This window comes from Canis lupus, chromosome 6, assembly GCF_011100685.1.
Source record: "Canis lupus familiaris isolate Mischka breed German Shepherd chromosome 6, alternate assembly UU_Cfam_GSD_1.0, whole genome shotgun sequence".
Classification (NCBI taxonomy): domain Eukaryota; kingdom Metazoa; phylum Chordata; class Mammalia; order Carnivora; family Canidae; genus Canis; species Canis lupus.
In genome coordinates this window covers 76,029,408-76,049,493 of record NC_049227.1, presented here as the reverse complement: position 1 = coordinate 76,049,493, position 20,086 = coordinate 76,029,408, and the positions used below count along the sequence as shown (strand labels likewise).

The window sequence follows — 20,086 nt, the reverse complement described above, 5'->3', positions numbered from 1 at the left end:
AAATGGATAGCCAAATACTTTGACAATTTATCTCAGATTTTCTTATAAATCTGACAGATGCATTCCTGTCTTCATTCAGCAAGCCTTTGCTAAGTATATTATCTGAGTGAGGCATTTGTGAAGTTTCTAAGCATGTAGATGATAGTAAATTTTGTCAAATACTGATTTTGTACTAGATATTGTCTGGCATGAGGAAACACAAACACCAATACTGTTACCTTCCCTGTCCTCAAAAAAATGTATTTGCAAGATAGGAATTGCTGCTTAACAAGTTTGATTGAAGTCCTATTGCTTGTGCAGATTTGCAAAATTGTGTCAATTAGGAGAACTCATTTCTTCTATTAGTTTGCACATGTGCTCGCTTCAGCAGCATATATACTAAAATAGTTCGCACAAAAGTGGCTAACAGTAACAGAGGTGACTTGATTTATCCAAATGGGAACATGATATCCAGTGGGTAGAGTGATTATATATATATCTGTACCAAATCCTATCTTTTATTTGAAGGATTTCCAAATAATATATGAGAATTTTTTTTCCTTTTGCATTGGAAATATCTTTTTTTGCAAGTGTTCTTTTTTCCCCAGCCACATTTGTATATAAATCACATACAGCACTGTATATGTTTAAAGTGTAGAGCATAATGATTTGATCTACGTATATTGTGAATTATCACAATAAGTTTAGTTAGTATTCATCATCTCATTTAGATTAAAAAATAAAAAGGAAAAATATATTTTCCTTGGGATGAGAACTCTTAAGGACTTACTCTTGCGTATATATCATACAGCAATGTTAAGTATATAGCCATCATATTGTACATTGCATCTCTAGTACTTATTTATAACTGGAAGTTTGTATCTTTTCACCACTTTCCTCCAATTCCCCCACCCCCACCTTTGCCTCTAGTAACCATAGATCTGATCTCTTTTTGTATAAGTTTAGGGGTGTTTTTGTTTTTACTTCACATATAAGTGAAATCCTACAATATTCGTCTTCCTTGTCTGACTTTTTTCAGTAACCATAAAGCCCGCATCGCCCAACCATGTCAGAAATGGAAGGATTTCCTTGTTTTTTATGGCTGAATGCTAGATAGTACACTGTGTATATACACATACGCATGTATGTATGCGTATACACACACTCTACAACTTCTTTATTCATTTGTCAGTGGACACAAGTTTTTTCCATGTCTAGGATATTCTAAATAATACTGCAGTGTGGTGTTAGCAGTTACCCATTGCCAACAGTACTCTATTATGGGGAGCCTGTAAGTTATTTTCTATATTCCAAAAGCCTTTCAGAAATCATGCACTATATAGGCCAAAAATGACTGCATATATATAGGCCAAAAATGACTATGACTATACAGGCCATAATAAGACTAGTATATAGACCAAATTGACAGGTTACTTTTTGCTTTGGATTAGAAATAGCATTAACCCTTGGTAACGGGTAATATTTATCATGCAAATATAGCTAGAAGCCTTCCCAGTCCACTCCAAAGATGAGCTATGGCCCTTCCCTTTGCATATTTCTTTCACTTTATTTTCCACATGATACTGACAGGATCTCCTTGTAAGTCTCTCTCTGAAATGTAAACTAGAAACTATTCATTCAATAAAGAATAGTCTTCCAACTTTTCTTGAAAGCTTCAAACTTATTCTTACCCTTAGGACCTTTTTAATATGCTATTTCCTCTGTTTGGATTGGCTCTTCCCCCAGAAATTCAAATGGCTTGCTTCCACCTTTTATTAAAGTCTCAGCTCAGTAACACATTCTCTCCTATGTTTTATCCTGGTTTATTTTCATGGCAGCATGTTACTCCCTTACATCTTTGCGTGTATTTATTGAAAGTTTGCCATACTAAAGTTATAGGCAATCAGGGACACTGCCTATCTTTTTCTGCTCTATTTCTAGTGTCTAGAAAAATCCTGGAACATGGGCAGCCCCGGTGGCTTAGCAGTTTAGTGCGCTGGAGACCTGGGATCGGGATCGAGTCCCACATCGGGCTCCCTGCATGGAGCCTGCTTCTCCCTCTGCCTGTGTCTCTGCCTCTCTCTTTCTCTCTCTCTGTGTCTCTCATGAATAAATAAATAAAATCTATAAAAAAAAAAAAAAAGAAAGCACTGAAGAAGCATTTAAAAAAGAAAATCCTGGAACATAACAGGTGCATAATATTTGAAGGAATTTGCAGATTTTTTTAACAACTGCTTATGACGCTGAGGTTAAAGTAAATAAGACAAGGGGCACCTGGGTGGTTCAGTGATTGAGCATCTGCCTTTGGCTCAGGTTGTGATCCCGGGGTCCTGGGATCGAGTCCTGCATCAGGTTCCCCCCAGGGAGCCTGCTTCTCCTCTGGCCTGTGTCTCTGCCTCTCTCTCTGTGTCTCTCTTGAATAAATAAAGTCTTTAAAAAAAATAAGGCAAGTATGATATTCATCTCCAGATTCTGTATTTCTTACAGTTTTGTTTAATCAGGATCCTAAACAAATCTGAAGTGATTTAAAACTACTATAGATTGAGGATGCCTGGGTGCCTCAGTGGTTGAGCGTCTGCCTTCGGCTCAGGTCATGACCCTGGGGCCCTGGGATCAAGTCCCACATAGGGCTCCCTGCATGGAGCCTGCTTCTCCCTGTTGTCTCTGCTTCTCTCTGTGTGTCTCTCATGAATAAATAAATAAAATCTTAAAAAATAAATCTATAGATTGGTTATACTTATTTGCTTTGATGTATTTGCCTTCAGTTATCTCTATGGGCAACAGACAGTAAGTCATCAAAGTAGTTAATTATTTAATCAGTTTATTAGACCTAGAAATATTTTCAGAATTATGATTCATTCAGTTTCTGATTGAACTTAGATTCTTAGAAGCGAAGTGAAATTTTTTCAAATCACACTTAATAAATGACAGGGTAGTGTTCTAAGTCTAGTATATTTTCTACCTGTCAGATGATTTGAAAATAAAATACTCAAAAATTCTCCTTTTTAGAATAGGATTCTTTTTTACCACATTGTTTCTCCATTCAGAGGCACCATCTCTTGGCATATGTAGTAAGTTATGCATAAACTGGCTTGTGATGATTTAAAAGATTTTATCACAGAACTCTTTCTTGGTTTGAATGTGTAATTATGAAATATGTCAAATATATGTAGAATAACATAAAAGGTTTCTGTGTATCCACCTTAAAGAATGAATGAAAAGATGCTAACATTTAAAAAAAGGCAGGAATGAACCCTGCGTTTGTGTTGTCCTTTTATCATAGAGCACTGTAGCATGCACAGGTATTCACTTTTAGAAAGTATTAAACTTGTCAAATGACAAAACAAAAAAACAATAATGAATTTAATGTCCTTTATTACAGAGAAGACAATGCATGGATTGGGGGATTACAGTGCCTCACAAACAGTTGAACACTTCCCAAAAGATTTTAGCCAAGAGCATGTTTTAGAGAACATTGGGAGAGGTGGCACACAAATCCAGCATGATTGGCCAGGAGATTGAAGGAGTTCCTTATAAAGCTAGCAGGTCCTATTACCTAGGTAAGTTAACTCAAGCTGAGTTAGAGGATTGTGATTGGTGTATGTGGGGTTTCTGGATAGGTGATTCCCATAAGTGCAGGCTGACTTAGATTTGTAACATGAGTCAGGTCACTAGGGCAGCCTCCCGTTTTGTGGGTCCTGATACAAATTAACTATCAAATTAATCTGTAATTAGCAGCTACATGCGTTTGATTCAAAATGAGAAGATAAATACAAAACAAAAATAAGGGCTATGTTGGTTGAATATAAGCCTCAGGAAAATTACGAATTACAACAAATGGCATGCCACTCAATGAGTATGAATATAAAAAATGTCAGATTATGTATGTATGTATGTATTGGAGACAGTATTGTGAGAGCGAGCGAGCACAAGCAGGGGGTAGGAGTAGAGGGAGAAACCGACTCCCTACTGAACAGGGAGCCCAAAGCAGGACTCAATCCCAGGACCCTGAGATCATGACCTGAGCTGAAGGTGGATGCGTGCCCCTCTGAGCCAGCCAGGCGCCCCATGCCTTGTTTTTATAAGAAGTAGCAGAAGTGAGTTAGCTAGTGCTCACACCCAGCTGATAGCCTCTCCATCCAGGTCTCAGGAACTTTGTGTTCTAGTCTTTCAGAAATCACACCCTTGACTTCATTATCCTGTAGATATATTCAGCAACAAAAATAGTCTGTAAGGCTTCAGGTTTTAGCCTCCAAAAATACTGAGGGCAAAATTGTTAAAATATTTAACAATTGTCTTAGAATAAATAGCTCTGTCATTAAGGCATGTGTTTAATTCATTATTCATGTGTTTAACACCTTTACTGGACATTTACTATGTGATAGACGTTGCGCTTACATCTTAAACTGACCCAGAAAACTCAGCCACTTTGGGAGGAGATACATGTCACTATAATAAGTAGAGTGTGTGTTTTCTGTCGTTGAGCGGAGAAGAGGAAGCTTCTGCTTGCGGAAGGCCGAGCAGAGGATGGTAGTTAGGTAGTGAGGGAGGTCAGTAATGATGTGGATAAGGGCACAGTGAAATTAGAGGGTTTTTTTTTTATTTTATTTATTCATGAGAGGCAGAGACACAGGCAGAGGGAGAAGCAGGCTCCCTGTGGGGACCCCGGGGTCACAATCTGGGCGGAAGGCGGATGCTCAACCCCTGAGCTACCCAGGTGCCCCTAAATTAGAGATTTTTGTCGCATTTGGGAAACTGCTAGGGTTTGGGTGACATTGGATGAAAACGGGAGTTCAAATAGGGTTGAAAAATTCGACAATTTTTTTATAGTCAAAGCTTCAGAAGTATTTTAAGCAAGAATAGGCATGGAGATCAAGTTTTTCTGTAGAAATTTCAGATCATATAGTTGGACATATTTAGGTACTGAAAAGTGTGCTTTTAAAAAGTCAGCTTGTGCACTAACATTTGCTTATTGAGCATTAGTTAAGTATATCAGTAAAAGAAACGTAATGTCACCAAAATGTGTGTAAAGACATAAAATTTTAGGATAGGAAAATTTTGGTAGCTGCGGTGGAAATTTCCTTAGTCCCTGGACAGATCCCTAGGTGGTCTTGCGTGAAGAAATAAGCAGCATTTCTGATGGGAGCGCGTGCTCGACGGCGCAGCTTGTGCAGAGGAGCCAGCGCTTGTTGTTCTCAGGAGTTGATGCCTCTCGCTCGCTCCACGGGAGAGCTCGGGGCGCGGGGGGGGGGGGGGGGGCGCGGCGGGGAGCGCGGCGGCGTGGGGGGGGCGGGGCGCGGCGGGGAGCGCGGCGGCGTGGGGGGCGGGGCGGGGGCGGGGCCGCGGCGGTGACGCGCGCGCACGGCCTTGTGGGGCGCGGGGCGCGCCCGGGCGGTGGTGGCCGGCGAGGTGGGGGCGGCCGTTTGTTTCCTCGCGGTGGCGGGCTCGCGCGCTCCCCCCTCGCGAGCGGCGGCGGGTGGCGAGCGGCGGCGGCGGCGGACGGCCCGAGCCCCGGCGGCGGATCGGCCCCCCCCTCTCACGGTTTGTTGTGTGTTTGATGTGTTAAAGCAGGAGCGCGGCGGCGAGCGGCGCCATGAGCAGCAGCAGCGTCGTGCCCGGCTCGGCGGGCCCGGGCCCCAGCGGCGGGCCGGGCGGCGGCGGCGGCGGCACCGAGGTGATCCAGGTGACCAACGTGTCCCCGAGCGCCAGCTCCGAGCAGATGCGGACCCTCTTCGGCTTCCTGGGCAAGATCGACGAGCTGCGCCTCTTCCCGCCAGAGTGAGTAGCGCTCGGGCCTGGCCGCCGCCGCCGCCTTCCGGGGCCCGGGCCGCGCGGGCCTGCGCTCTCGGGGGCCGGGCCGGGCGGGGGGGGGGGGGGGGGAGGGCACGGGGCCCCCGGAGCGGCCGGGCCCGCGGGGCGCCGCGCGATGGCTGCTTTGAGCAGAAGCGAGTGTTTGGAGCTCTTTGAGGAGCAGCCGCGTCCTGGGTCCCTACGGGGCTGCGGTAGCGAGGTCCCCGCGGGGCCCGAGGGGCTCAGCCCCGAACGGCGGACCCTGCCCTCCGCCTCCGACCAGGGGCTTTACACAACGGTGGATCTTGGAGTTAGCATGGCTGTGTCTGTTGCGTGGACTCCTGCTCCCTGCACAAGCAGTGAGGGCGTGAATCGCCGGGGAGAGTCGGAGCCGTGAGCAGAGGTGACCGGTACCGGGACCCACGTGCCGAGCAGCGGCGGGCGCGCGGAGCACGGACCCTCCCCGGAGCCCCGTGCTTGTACTCCGCATTCGTGGTCCCCCAGTAGAAGCTAATCCTACTGCAGAGCTCAGTACTTTCCGTATTTCATCACTTTCTACTGAAAGTATTTTTAGATGATTCCTTCTGTCTTCAGAGGACTATGTTGTCTTGAATTTTTAGAGGAGTATACATGCAGAGAAAGGTTTCAGAGTTCATTGATTTTCAGGAAGTGTAGAATTCTGGGAACAAACATTTTGTTTTGAACGGAAACTTGACTGCTTTTGGTAAGGAAGAACAAATAGCTTTCATAATAGGAATATAAAAAAATATTTTGCCGTTATTCCATGTTCTGAAAACATGCCCTTTGTTAAGTTTTTGTGAAATTAACAGTGAAAACGCAGAAAATGAGAATGGCACGTGTCATTATTATAATGCTATTATTCAAAATATCTGACATACCGGATTGATTTATGAAATCATTCTTTCCAGCCCAGCAAGTTACAAAGAAAGACTCTTGTTATAGTTCCTGACTTTAAAATGTTTTGTTTTGAAGATGCTCTTAGGACACATTTGTGAAAAGGTGACACAGGTATAGGCTTTTCCGGGCTCCTCTTTGACCGAATGAATGACCAGTGTCTTAGAGTCCTGATGGACCAGTCTTGGCTTTTTTGCTTTGTTGTCAGAGGAGTATTTCCATCATAAGGGGGGGGGGGGGGGGGGGGGGGAGGGTGACTGATGTGAATCAGATAACGTGACCTGGGGTGCTGTGCGTTGGGACTCCTTTTCCCGTATTGGGAAGAAGATAAATATTGACACATTTTTGCTCTTTGACTCCTTTATATTTGTTCCCACATATAAATAATTTCTCATCTGACACTGTACAAGGTTACAATATAGTAGATGCTAGTACTACCTCAGTGGCCTTCTGGATTTGAATAGGATGGATGTAGAGTCTTTCTTTTGTTCATTTAACGTGGATTTTTTTTTTAATGTAAGTCTTAATTGCTAATCTCACTTGCATGACTTGGAAATGTTCTGGACAATTTCTTTAAGCTTATTACTCTTTTCAGCATTAGCTTGACGGGGATAACGTGCTGTGGAGTCCTAAATAGTGCTCCAAAAAGGTGCATCATTCCAAAAATCTACTTTTTTACTCATAGAATAAGAGTAAATGGTTCAGAATATTTAAAATTCTAACTATCATAAACATGTTTGCTACTTTTTTTTTATGGGGTGTATGTGTGTTTTGTTTTTCCACCAAAGGCATTCATATTCACTTAGGACTCTTCACCTAGATAGATGTCTATGACATGCTTGCTGCTTTTTGTTACTCAAATGTCACCTAATCAGAGAAACCTTCCCTGATCACCCTGTATGAAAATAAAACACTCCTGCTCCCTCCCTTCCTCCCCCGTTAAATTTAACTGCCTTGTTTTTCTCTAAAGCACTCCTCACCAACTGTCAGATTAAGTTTAGCTTCCTCTCCTGGAGTATGTGTCCCCTTAGGTCAGCAACATCACCTATGGAGCATTGTTTAAAGTACATATAGGACAGCCTTAACCCACACCTACCGAAATGGTGCTTTCCGAAATGGTGCTTTCCGTTATAAATACCTATGGGGAGGGGGCAGTGGTGATTGTGGGATCTGGGATTACAGGAGACATTTCAGTGTCCACCTCCTCACGAAGGTTTCTCCCTTTGTTTCATTATTGAATCCTTCTCTTTCTTGGTTCTTTTAAGCTGAAAATTGCTGGCCTATAATTTCACCCAGTGATAATGATGTTTTAACAAGAAATAATACTCTCACCCTCTCTTCAGTATGACAGCCCCTAACAGCTATTTGAAAGCCTCTGTCGGCGTTCCCCCTCATTTGTTCCCTCTCTTCTAAAGGAAAGTATTTCCTTTGATTCTAGTTGTTCCTAAAATGCATTTTAGAAATTCAGCATTGTGTGAATGTCTAGTATATGCTAGATGCTTTCCTATTTTATCTTAAACCTGTTTTTTTGAACAAGTGAACTGAAATTCACATACGTTGTTTTGCACTCCCAAATCACTCTACCACCGTCAGAATTCATATTTCCACCCCAGTGTTGTGATTCTCCTTTACTACTTGGTAAAGTATTTCCTTGATTCAGCCAAACAACTAATGAGTGGAATCATTCTTTTGACAGTTAGTATTCTTTCAATGTTTGGTTTTAGTGTATTTCAGATTGGAGAATATAACTGGAGTGTTTATTGGGTAATGATCCCAGGGAAGCATATGTCAGAGTTATGCATTAACTGAAGGTTCACATCAATTATTTAGGTAATTATTTTGGTGGCCAAAAATAGATTATTTTTTATACTGACCGAAAGACTTCCATTTTCCATGAATGCATAGGCAAGTAGACGGAAACCGATGACTTGTTAACAAACTGACATTGAACTCATGTGCTCACTCATCCAACTGGAAAACAAAAAATTAAAATTTTCTTTCAGAGCAAAAAAATAAAACCTAATACAGTAAATTTCTAAGGAAGAGTTTTGCAGACATTCTAACAAACTGTCTTAGAAAAAAAATAAAAGTATGGTACACATCACAAATTTGAGTCTTATTCTTACAGAGGGCCATGCGAATCTTCTCTATCATTCCAGTTTTAGTGTATGTGCTGTGGAAGTGAGCACCAAAAATACTTTAATGATCATAAGTAACTACACTTGGGTAAGATTATCTTTGAGAACTTTTTATTAAGTGCAACATTTTGCTGTATTTCTTTATAACTGAATAAGAACTCAATGGAGGAGAGGGCTATAAGGTCAACAGAGTCACATTTTCAGGTGAACATTACCTTTGTCGCAGATCTGCCATTTTGAGGGCTTAGGAGATGCCTTTATTAATAATTTTAAGCCCCAAATTCTCCACCCAGAAATGGTTAACACAGTATCACGGTGGGAGTTGAAAGCATGTCATCAGTGGTCTGAACCAGAAGCTCTCATGCTTTAGTTGGCATAAATATCAACCGTGGATCTTAAGAATCAAAGCCCTCCTGTAAAGGGATTCTCAAATTCATTGGGCTTGATGGAAAACAGAAACCTGAATTTTCCATGAGCATCCCAGAAGACTGGGAAACAATCCTTAGAGAACACTTTAATAAAAAGATTGGGAAAAATAGTATACCACTCTTTACCTAAGGGCAAAAGCATCACACAGGGCTGGCTTTTTCCTATCTTGCTTCTCATCAACTGCCCTACCTCATCTATATTAATTCTTAAACGTAAAAGATGAAAACAAATTTTTAGAACAAAATTCTAAGGTAGAAAAATTGATTTCATGCAACAGTCTGAAAGTGAAATTTACATGCTATCTTAGCATGTGTCGTCTTTCAATAAATTCTGAGAATATATAAGACTGTAACTGAGTCCAAATAGTAATGGTTTTAAACAAGGTTGTTTGAAGCAAGGAGAAATGAATTATCTGTCTTTCTGGGTTGTCTTACGGTGACTCTCTTTTCCTTGGTATTTAATTATTCATGTTTTTACTTCCACACCACTTACGGGTTTGATGTAACCAAGTAATAGCTGGAAGTAATAGCAGTAATATTGCCATGACATGAATGGATAGAAAAATTATGAATCATTTAAATTGCCAAATTAATGGAAATACGCTGAACATGTAGGCAGTATTTCCTAATTTTATTTTATAAGGAACTGTTCTCTGTATTGATATTTTTTAAAAACTTAATATTAGAGTCATTTTCTTTTTTAGTCAGATGACAAGAGTGTCAAAGAAATGGTAGGGATCATTTTTTCAGAAATGTAAATGTCTATTACTTCCCAAACCATCATGTTAGGTGTTAAAAATGAAGGACAGCATCATTTTAAAGAGCTTTTTAATTTTGTAAAAATGTGGATATGTAAGAAAAGAGAAGTGCAATAGCTAAAACCTGCTGAAATGGCATTCTTTCCAATATATAGGTGCAACATTGTTAAATTTTAGACCCGTAGTGCTTCCCATTAAAACAACACTATATCCACATTAAAAACAAAACAAACAAAAAAAAAAAAACACTGTATCTTTTCGAAAATATTTGGCAGTAAGCTTCCTTTAATAAGATGGCTTAAAACTCCATTTGGATATACAGTATTGTCAACTTTGCTTTGAGCCTAGATTTGGATCACTGATTGGTGTATGGCCAGTGCCTTTCAAGAAACCTATTGAAAGTTCTAATGGGTTTGAGTGCTTGGGCTACGTATGTAATGGCTTCATGTTAGTGCTCAAATTATGAAGAGTTTTCTTTGCAACAACAAATACCTCTGAAATACCAGTGTAACCGAGTCTGATGTAATTACATTTTTATGTACACATGAAAATCTAATTTATTTGGAAAAGCTAGCAATAAGACCTATTTTAAAACCATTCCAATTTATTGTAAGATTTTTTTTCATTGTTGAGTCTTAAGATGCAGTTGCGTTGTTATAATAACGCAGTTGTTCTTTACCCTGGGTGCATATTAAAATGGTCACAGAGAATTAAAGAAGGAGGAGGCATTCCGTACATCAAAAGATCTTGCGTTAATTCATGCAGAGTGAAGAGCCTAGCGCCCCCCCCCCCCCACCCCCGCTGGTGGTTCTGATGTCTAGCCGGGGATGATGTGATTATGACTGTTTTAAGCCATTACTTTTCAAACAACTTTTGGTTTGGGGTTAAGGGAGCAACTCTTAACTTTATTTAATCTTTCCCTTTTTTCACAGAGTTTTGTGGCAGAAATTTGAAACACCTTGTATTTTAAAAAGACAAAAATGCTGTTCACTGCCTAATCTTTCTTTCTTACTCTGCTGTAGGTTGCATTTTAGCACTTGTTTTACCTAAGAAAGCAATTTGCTGGGGGAATTTTGTGTAATGATACCAGGGGGTACTATATATCCCCATGTGTGTACACATTTTTTGTTTGGTTTTTCTGAAAGCAATCTGAGTAAGACAGCCTTAATTATTTATAATGCCTCGAAGTTATAATATGCTGTAGGTGGAAGAGGACAGCACCTAGTAGGCAGGTCAAGAAAACTCATTGTCAAGTAGGTAGGTGTACTTTCCCGCAATATTTTTTTGTCCCTGAAGTGGAAGTAGTGTTTTTTTTTTTTTTTTTTTTTTTTTTTTTTTACTCTGAAAAGTTATCAGTAACGAAAAGTTTTCTAAACCAAAATTATTTTACTTGCAATTTAAAATAGCTGGTATTGGTGCTATGGGAAAAATGTTGACACTTTGGTGGTCTTCTCAAACTGTGAGATTATAGTTTCAAACGGTTTTTAATTTGATGTACTGTAAATTTAAACAGTGATTGTTTCTGTCTACATGCAGTTTGAGTTCAGTGGGCAGTACCTTATTTGAAATTTTTTGAAGTGGTTAAATACATGTGATACGTATTTTTATCTGCCTGTTTTACTTTTGGAATGCAAATGTTTATGAGTCATATGTTTGTGTTGTAGCTGATATTCTTTTTTCTCTTTTTTTTTATGTTACTTGTTTATTTTGTAGTGATTCACCTTTGCCAGTCTCATCCCGTGTCTGCTTTGTTAAGTTCCATGATCCGGACTCAGCAGTTGTGGCACAGCATCTGACAAACACTGTATTCGTTGACAGAGCTTTGATAGTCGTACCATATGCAGAAGGTTTGTGCTTTGTTTAACTACCTATGAGGGCATCCTATGATGACCATCTACCTCAGTATAGTTCTAGAGTGAGCGTTAGTAGCATGTTAGAAATTTAAGCTATTAACATTTTGAAACCCTTGTTATACTGCAGTCCGTGTTTTTACTTGCAGATTTTTTTAATTCTAAAAATTAGACCTGTTCTTATAAGATATTTAACTTTTTGCATTCTTTTAAAACATTTTAAGTTCGTTAAAACCGTATCCCTAATTGTAATTTCTTAAGCTGTATCTACTTAGTTAATTTAATGTTGAGTTTTATGAAAAAGTCCTGAAGGTGAATGGTTCATTCCATGCACATTTAATTTACATAGAAACCTCCAAATAAATGCATGATGTTATTTCTGTTTTGAATAAATGACTAGGTTAGTTTTATGTATGTAGTGCTCCCTCTGACAGATTAACTAAAAAAATATCCCACATTGAATTCCAGTATACCAAGGGTTGCAATGATTTTGGTTTTTATGAAAGTTCAAGATTTCCTGTAGCTTAGGTGCCAGATGGGCACTGGGTAATTTGTTTTTATGCCAGATTTTCTTGTTCATTCTTGCTATATTTTCTAGATATCTCTAAATAATAAATTCTTCTCTCTGTTATTTGTGTGTGTGATTTTTGTAGTGGAGAAGGCAAATGCAAAACTCTTCCAGATGACTGAAAAACAGTGGGTCCTCTGCAGCTACAGGGGATTCTAGACATTAACTAAAGGCCAGCAAGCACTCAAGTCCCCCAAGTGTTTTCCTGGTGTAACCATTTGTTAACTACATTTTCTCTCTTTTTACATTTTAGGCTGTTAAAGTAATTTGACAGAAAAATAATGAGCAGGGTTTTTGGATCTAAAAAAGCCACTGTGACGAGACAGCACTATATTAATTCCATTTTGTAAAATTTTCTGAGACATATTTTATAATTAGTTTGTTCCCAGTGTACTGCGACTTGATTTGCTTTTCGGTAACTATAAACTTTGATCAAAGAAAGCACTGAAATATGATAAAATTACTGGATTTTAAGCTAACTAACGTAATGCTGACCAGAATTTAAATGCTATCCCCTTAAATGAACTGGTCAGTGGAAGCAGAATTTCGATGTTGTTAACTTTAGATGCTATCTCAGAGCTTTGAATACCAGTGTGAACATTTACACCGTGCCGTGTAAAAGTTGTGAAATGTCTAGTCCTTAAAACTTAGAAAAATTGCCTTTGTGGTTTTCTAAGAAATTAAATTGCATTCATAGATGGGTTAATAAGTAAGGCATGCTATGTAATAGTAGTACATCTATCTCCATGATATTAAAGTGTGTGAGCCCTGTTTTAAGGTTTTAAAATATATGTGCTGATAAGCGTTTGAGTTAGTGTGTTTTGATTAAGCAATTTCTTTTATATCAGTGTGCCTGTTGTAGGATAAGACGTATCACCAAGAGAAAATTTACAGAATTCAAACTTAGGATAAGTAAAATACAGTTTTTGAAAAAAAGTTCAAATCATGTGAGTAATGTGCAAAACTTAGACTTTAAATTTAAAGAATTCTTACTGGCTAAGTATCCTATTCCCGAGTCCTGAACATAATACAGTATATCATATAACTGGCTTTCAAAAGTATTTTTAGACTTGTAGTAACCTTTCTAGATCTGTTCTGAAAATGAAATATTTAGGAGGGTATATAGAATTACAGAAATATTTTAAGTTCCAGAATCTGTTTTTGGTGTATTTGATTTATTGGTATGGTATGCTGTATTAATGTTACCACCGCTGAATAACTGATGTACTCAATCCCTTTGTCACCATTCACCCTAGTTTTTAGCTCTTAACACTTTGGTGTTGGCTCTTGGTCAGTGTTTTAGAACAATAGACACAAAGTGTACGGTAAGGAATAGTCTTAATTGGTAAAACTGAGATAGCTGGATTTGGAAGGAACTCGTAATAGTAATGGATTTGGGGGTTATTTAGGTTCCTTGGTTAATGTTTGTTTCTTTTGTCTGTTTCTTTTTCTTTCATTTCTACACATTCATGCAGTATTTCATGGTTCTATCAAAGCAGCAGTAAAAAAAATACTCTTGACGCATGAAAATTAACTGGTGAGGGGCCTCATTGCTATTTTTAAATTGTAGTTTTATTTTTAAATAGTCTTTTTTAAATCAGAGGATCAGATGCATGACTTTTTTTTTAATGGATGCAGATCTTCTATCAGGTGTCTCACAATAAATTCAAGAGGATTTTAGTTTGCCAGAAATGTTGCAAATGCACTAATTTGAGTAAGATGTTGATACTTAATATTATCCTCTTGAGACATAATTTTGCATGCAAAATTATCCCATAATCTTTGTAGGTTTGTTAATATTGATGCATTAATGCCCTATATCTAAATGATCTTCTCCCCCCACCCCTCCATAACTCTTGGTATCTAAATTGATGACAGCTCTGACACAAGCAAGATAACAGTGCTGTGTAGTATACATTTGTTTATATTATCGGCACTTCTCAGTATAGGTGGAAGGAACCATTACCTTTATTTAACAGTGGTTTTTCTTTTTTGTTGTTGTGTTTTACAGTTCTTTTCCCTGGTTCAGCCTGAACTATATACCAGGCCCTGCTGAAAATACCACCCAACAGTTTTCTTCTGCAGCTTATCCAGTTTCTCTTAAGTGCCCTGTACATATTGTATGTTTTATGATGAGATGCAGTTTCTTAATATGTATTACAGAAATACTACTGGTATTTGCAAATATGTAGTTTAATTGTATTATTGAACTCTCATTTTGGGGGCTTGGGCACATTAACAGATTAATCCATCTGTATAGGGCTTTTGCTGTTGGATAGAATTTAAATTGTCTACATAAATATTTGTTTAGGGCCCTTAGATTTTATCTGAATACACAGATTAGGCTTTTAAAAACAGACATACATGTTGTTTTTGGCTTTAGGAGTTTGGCTAAGTTAGCTTTTGAACTGAGTTAGCTTTTGAACTGACACTTATGTAGCAGCATTTTTGGTATGGTTAGCATGGCACATGTTGGAACATAAAGCATTTTACTGTACAGGTAAGGAATGTGCCATGTTGTTTTACCTATTCTCTTTCTTTCTTACCCACTTTCACACGCACGTCCTGTGTGTGTATTCAGAGACCTTCAGAAACATTCATATTCATTTTCATGAGTCAGCAAAAGCCCTACGCTTGATTCCAACAGAATATTTCCTTTACATACTTTTCTTCTCTTAATTTTTACAAAATTTGTATGGTAGGTGTAAAAGAAAATCATAGTAACTGTACCATATTATTAACCCCTAAATCAAACTTTTTTTGTCTTGTGTATCTTGATTTTTCTGTGTGCTTTATAGTGAAGCAGCCGACACGAGTCGTTGTTCATAAAACAGCTTTTGAAAGTTGAGAGCACACCCCTGGAGAACCGACTGTGCTTGCTTACGTTTGGTTCATGACTTAAAAATCGAGTACAGGTGATGAAATCTTGGCAGTGTTAACAAAAAAGTAGTGTGTATTGTGCTATTTTTTTTTTACTCTAGAAACTTAACCATTTGTAGAGAAAAAGGAAACAAATTTTCACACATTGAAGTTTCATTCTGACATAAAATTAATGATAAATAATCATAGAAGTCAAGCTTTATATTTTAGCGAACATAAGTACTTTCAACAAACTCAGGTGGTGTATCAGGGAGACATTTTCTGGGTGTTTTTGTGTGTTTTCTGTCTTGCAAAAGAGCGTGTTCTAATGCAAGGATGTTTCTCTGCAGGAGTTATTCCTGATGAGACTAAGGCTTTGTCTCTGTTGGCACCAGCTAATGCAGTGGCAGGTCTTCTGCCCGGTGGTGGACTCCTGCCTACCCCCAACCCACTTACCCAGGTACTCCCAGTTCTGTCGAACTCCTAAAGGGTGGAAAGGAACGCAGGATTGTGGGAAAATCTAAACATACCTGAGCTTTTTCAGTGCGGTCATGATTAGAGTTCACAGAGTGATTCCACGTGTGCCTAGTATTGTAAGAGGCTGTCTTAGATATGATCATAAGTACTAAAGGAGATCTCTTGGAAGTTTGCATTTTAAGAGCATTCTGAATATCGTAAATCTGCTATATTTGGTTTGCCGCTAGCTCTCAAAATAACCCATAAGGAACTGTTGTGGGCAGGGCTGGAATCTCATGAGACCTGAGACTTCTCTGGAACATGCTGTTAAAAATAGTATGTTCATTTGGACCCAGAAAGAAAATAAAGGTGAAATTTGGACTTACTGTGTTTTTATTTCCCCACTCAATGCCCTTTGATCTTTTGCTCTTGAGGTTTGAATTAAGCACGTGGCTTGAAATAAAAATGAATTCTTAAAGCAGATTTTTTTTTTTAACATGGGGAAGGTGACATAAAGTTGAAGAACATTTTTGCTAGGTAATGTTTCTAACCCTGATAGTATATACTGTTTGAGAACTAAAAGGCTCTTTAAATGTCATGTATTCTCATTCAGAGAGATTAGAACTGATCAGTAGTGGTTTCAGAGATAATAGTGAACAGCAAGCCTCAACCAGCATTTTTTTTATAACAGCATTACTTTCTATTTTTCATTTTGCCTTTCTATTTTTCATTAACTGTTGTATTTGAAGTTAACTATTAAGTGAACCATGTAGTACCAGAAAAAGGCTGAAATCAGGAATTCCCATCTTTTTTAGTATAACTTTGTCGTTTAAGGCCTCATTTTTTACTTACAAAATGAGGATCTGGGTAATTTGTAGATACCTTCAACATACAAAATTGTGTAATAACGAAGGTAGACATTTTTATAGTGACACTACTTGAGTTGTACTCCATAAACAAAGTACGGGAAGTTTGGTACCTTTTATTTGCTAGATATTACTAGAAGAGCTTTTAGCACAGTTCTTAGCAAGTTAGACTGCCTCCAAAGCTATAGGACTTTGCATGGTCTGCATCTGTTAACTGAGTAGAATTATGTCAGGCAGGAGACAAAAAGAACATGTGGTGATATGAATAGGGAAAGGTTAATATAAAGAGTTACTAACTAGTAACAGGAGGTAACTTCGCAGAACGCCCAGTGAATACAGTAATTGCAGTTAGAGGAAGTACTTGGGATGCTGAGGAAGAAGGAACACAGATGAGGGGGTACCTCTTCCCCCTTTCAGGCTAAGTTTCAGATCACCTTCAAAAGGATGGAAGTACCAAGTCCCCTGGGGTGCCCACAGAACTCGTAGGAAGCTGCCCAAGAGGATGATACCGATGGTCACTAAAGAAGTGAAGGCCACTGGGCATCCCACTGTGGTTACTGTTACAACCAGAAAGTGAACATTGGAGCCAGGAAGAAAAACCCCTTCTACAGTGTCCTCCTTCTGCCTCCCCCTACAGATAAAGCTTAACACCGTGCCAGCTGTCGAGGGAGAAATGCTTATAAGGGTTCTGCTTTCATTGTCACAAAACAGGGCAAAGAACAGTGGATTTGGAGCTAAGAAGCAACAAATGTTTATCATTTTTGGCACACAGATATGTAAAATTCTTGTATCTTTTTCTAATTTCTGGTTTTAGGGATAAATGTGCTGTCGTGAGTGAAAAATGAAGCTCTAGTATATATTGCAGGGGTTAATAGGCAAAGTACAGCCCTTGGGCCAGACCCTCGTTTTTGTTAATTTTGATTGGAACATGACCGTGCCTATTTGCTTATTAGTATTTTCTTTGACTGTTTTCAGGCTGCATTGGCATACATAGCTGAGTAGTTGCAACACAGCGCACATAGCTACAGACTTAAATTAGTTCTTATGTGGTCCTTTAAAGGGAAAAACAATGATCCTTCAGTATCAGAAATAAAAGTTAAATTTTAAGTAAATAAAATTTGAAATTTCACAGATTGGCGCTGTTCCATTGGCTGCTTTGGGAGCTCCTACTCTTGATCCTGCCCTTGCTGCACTTGGGCTTCCTGGAGCAAACTTGAACTCTCAGGTATAACTTCATACCCTTCAACTTTGAGCTCATTTTTATTTTTTTTTTTAATTTATTTTTTATTGGTGTTCAATTTACCAACATACAGAATAAACCCCAGAGCCCGTCACCCATTCACTCCCACCCCCCGCCCTCCTCCCCTTCTACCACCCCTAGTTCGTTTCCCAGAGTTAGCAGTCTTTACGTTCTGTCTCCCTTTCTGATATTTCCCACACATTTCTTCTCCCTTTCCTTATATTCCCTTTCACTATTATTTATATTCCCCACATGAATGAGACCATATAATGTATGTCCTTCTCCAACTGACTTACTTCACTCAGCATAATACCCTCCAGTTCCATCCACGTTGAAGCAAATGGTGGGTATTTGTCATTTCTAATGGCTGAGGAATATTCCAGTGTATACATAAACCACAGCTTCTCTATCCATTCATCTTTCGATGGACACCGAGGCTCCTTCCACAGTTTGGCTATTGTGTGGCCATTGCTGCTATAAACATTGGGGTGCAGGTGTCCCGGCGTTTCATTGCATCTGTATCTTTGGGGTAAATCCCCAACAGTGCAATTGCTGGGTCGTAGGGCAGGTCTATTTTCAACTCTTTGAGGAACCTCCATGAGCTCATTTTTATAAATAAAGGATTTGTTCCATTAACTGTTAAAGTTTGCATTTCCAGAACTGGAGATAACTGATTACTGTAGTATAGTAATAATTTTTTTTATTACTTTATAAAGTTGTTAATGAGAAGTTTAAAAGGTCACTGCATCATTAGCCCCTTGACCATTAAAGAATCTCTTGCTTTATGTAGTTTAGAGTAGTTTCACGGGGAGCCGAGTACATCAGTATGTTTGGAGGCAGTAAACAGTCATGAAAGGTTCATAATTTGTTTTCTTGTTATTTACTCTCTTAGAAGTTTTGTTTTCTTTCATTGTAATTTGGCGAAACTTTTTTCCTGAAGTCCTGACCTTGTGGAAATCTTTTATTATACTGCCTAAGCAGTTGGAGTTTTGTTTACACGTTTCTTTGAAACTGAGCTAACAAGCTTGTCAAAAAGTCTCAAAATAAGCAGGAGGTAAACTGTTTTATAAGATTTAGACTTTACAGCTTCATAATATTTTTACTTGCTAAAGCACTCAGCTTAATATGTGTTTTCACTGGCATTATATTTCCGTTGGTCTTCATGTCCCTAAAATATTACTTCTGTAAGTTGCCCAGATTATCTTAAGGCATTTCAACATATTGAAAAAATGAAATAGCGATCATTTATGTTTTCTCACCGTTGCTGTATTTTTGTTTTTGCAGTCTCTTGCCGCAGATCAGTTGCTGAAGCTAATGAGTACTGTTGACCCCAAGTAAGGATTTTTTTCTGTGTTTACAGCGGTGTTACGGATATATAGTATGTGAATGGTGAAGATATTAGATAGTTAAAAGTTCTTTCAAATTATACAATACAGAATTTGTTTTCTAGAAACAAGGAGCAAAATTCAGACGTAAGCCCATTTATAAAGGGTTTTTTTTAGTGTAAGTTGAATCTTTCTGAACAGTTGTAAACACCTTCTGCCAGGATGACAGGAAAAGAGCTAAGTGTTACCCTTAGTTAATTCACTTGAAAAATGTATACATACAAAGTACCTACTAGAAGTCTGTACCTTCATAGCATTTTTACTCTAGTCAGAAAGGGAGACATATTCAAATACAGTAAAGTATCTGCATCCAGCAAGAAGTCCACAGATGCTATGGGAACTTACGACAAGGAGACCTTCAGGTTAAGATGGGAGAGGCGGAGCCTGGGAGTCAGGGAGACAAGTGAAGGAAACACTATCCCAGAGCAGAAACCTAGCACATGTCACCTAATACCAACGTCTGTTTTTAGGTGCTTTGAAGAGTTCTCTGTGTGCCGTTAACAGTCAGGTTCTGTAGTTTATAATGTAACAAAAGTCATGAGATGTTTCACTTGATAATTTTTTGATATATTAAAATTGAACTTAATGTTTTTCCTGCTTGGTAAAATCCACGATAAATCAGTGGGAGAGCACGGGGGGAAGGAGAACAGAATCATTTCACTATAGTAGTTTAGTGCCTTTTTTCTTAAAAATTACCTGGTAAAATCTTAGCGTGTACTTACCGACCAGCATATAACACCAGCACAGTTGAAATTCCCTCTGTACCCATTTTTGTTTACATTGCCCTTTCTCCCATAAATGATTAACTGTCCTGCAGTCGTCTGTAATTTTTTCACACACGTATAAATCCTTAA

At 38.8% G+C, this 20,086-nt stretch overlaps 1 protein-coding gene and 1 non-coding gene across 8 annotated transcripts in view; one reads left to right on the top strand and one right to left on the bottom strand.

Moving 5' to 3' along the window:
• Positions 1 to 5,547: 5,547 nt before the first annotated feature.
• SRSF11 (serine and arginine rich splicing factor 11) overlaps positions 5,548 to 20,086 on the top strand; it is a 28,265-nt gene continuing 13,726 nt past the window's right edge. For 3 of the 7 annotated variants that reach the window (XM_038541670.1, XM_038541669.1, XM_038541668.1), the window contains exons 1-5: positions 5,556 to 5,757; positions 11,722 to 11,855; positions 15,636 to 15,745; positions 17,740 to 17,832; positions 19,132 to 19,181. In XM_038541670.1, the coding sequence (XP_038397598.1) occupies positions 5,573 to 5,757; positions 11,722 to 11,855; positions 15,636 to 15,745; positions 17,740 to 17,832; positions 19,132 to 19,181 (572 nt within the window). In that variant the 5' untranslated portion in view covers positions 5,556 to 5,572. The other 4 variants (XM_038541672.1, XM_038541674.1, XM_038541675.1 and 1 more) reach the window with 4 other exon arrangements.
• LOC119872401 lies at positions 8,770 to 8,873 on the bottom strand. The gene has a single exon (XR_005361493.1). It is a non-coding gene; the product is annotated as a U6 spliceosomal RNA (small nuclear RNA).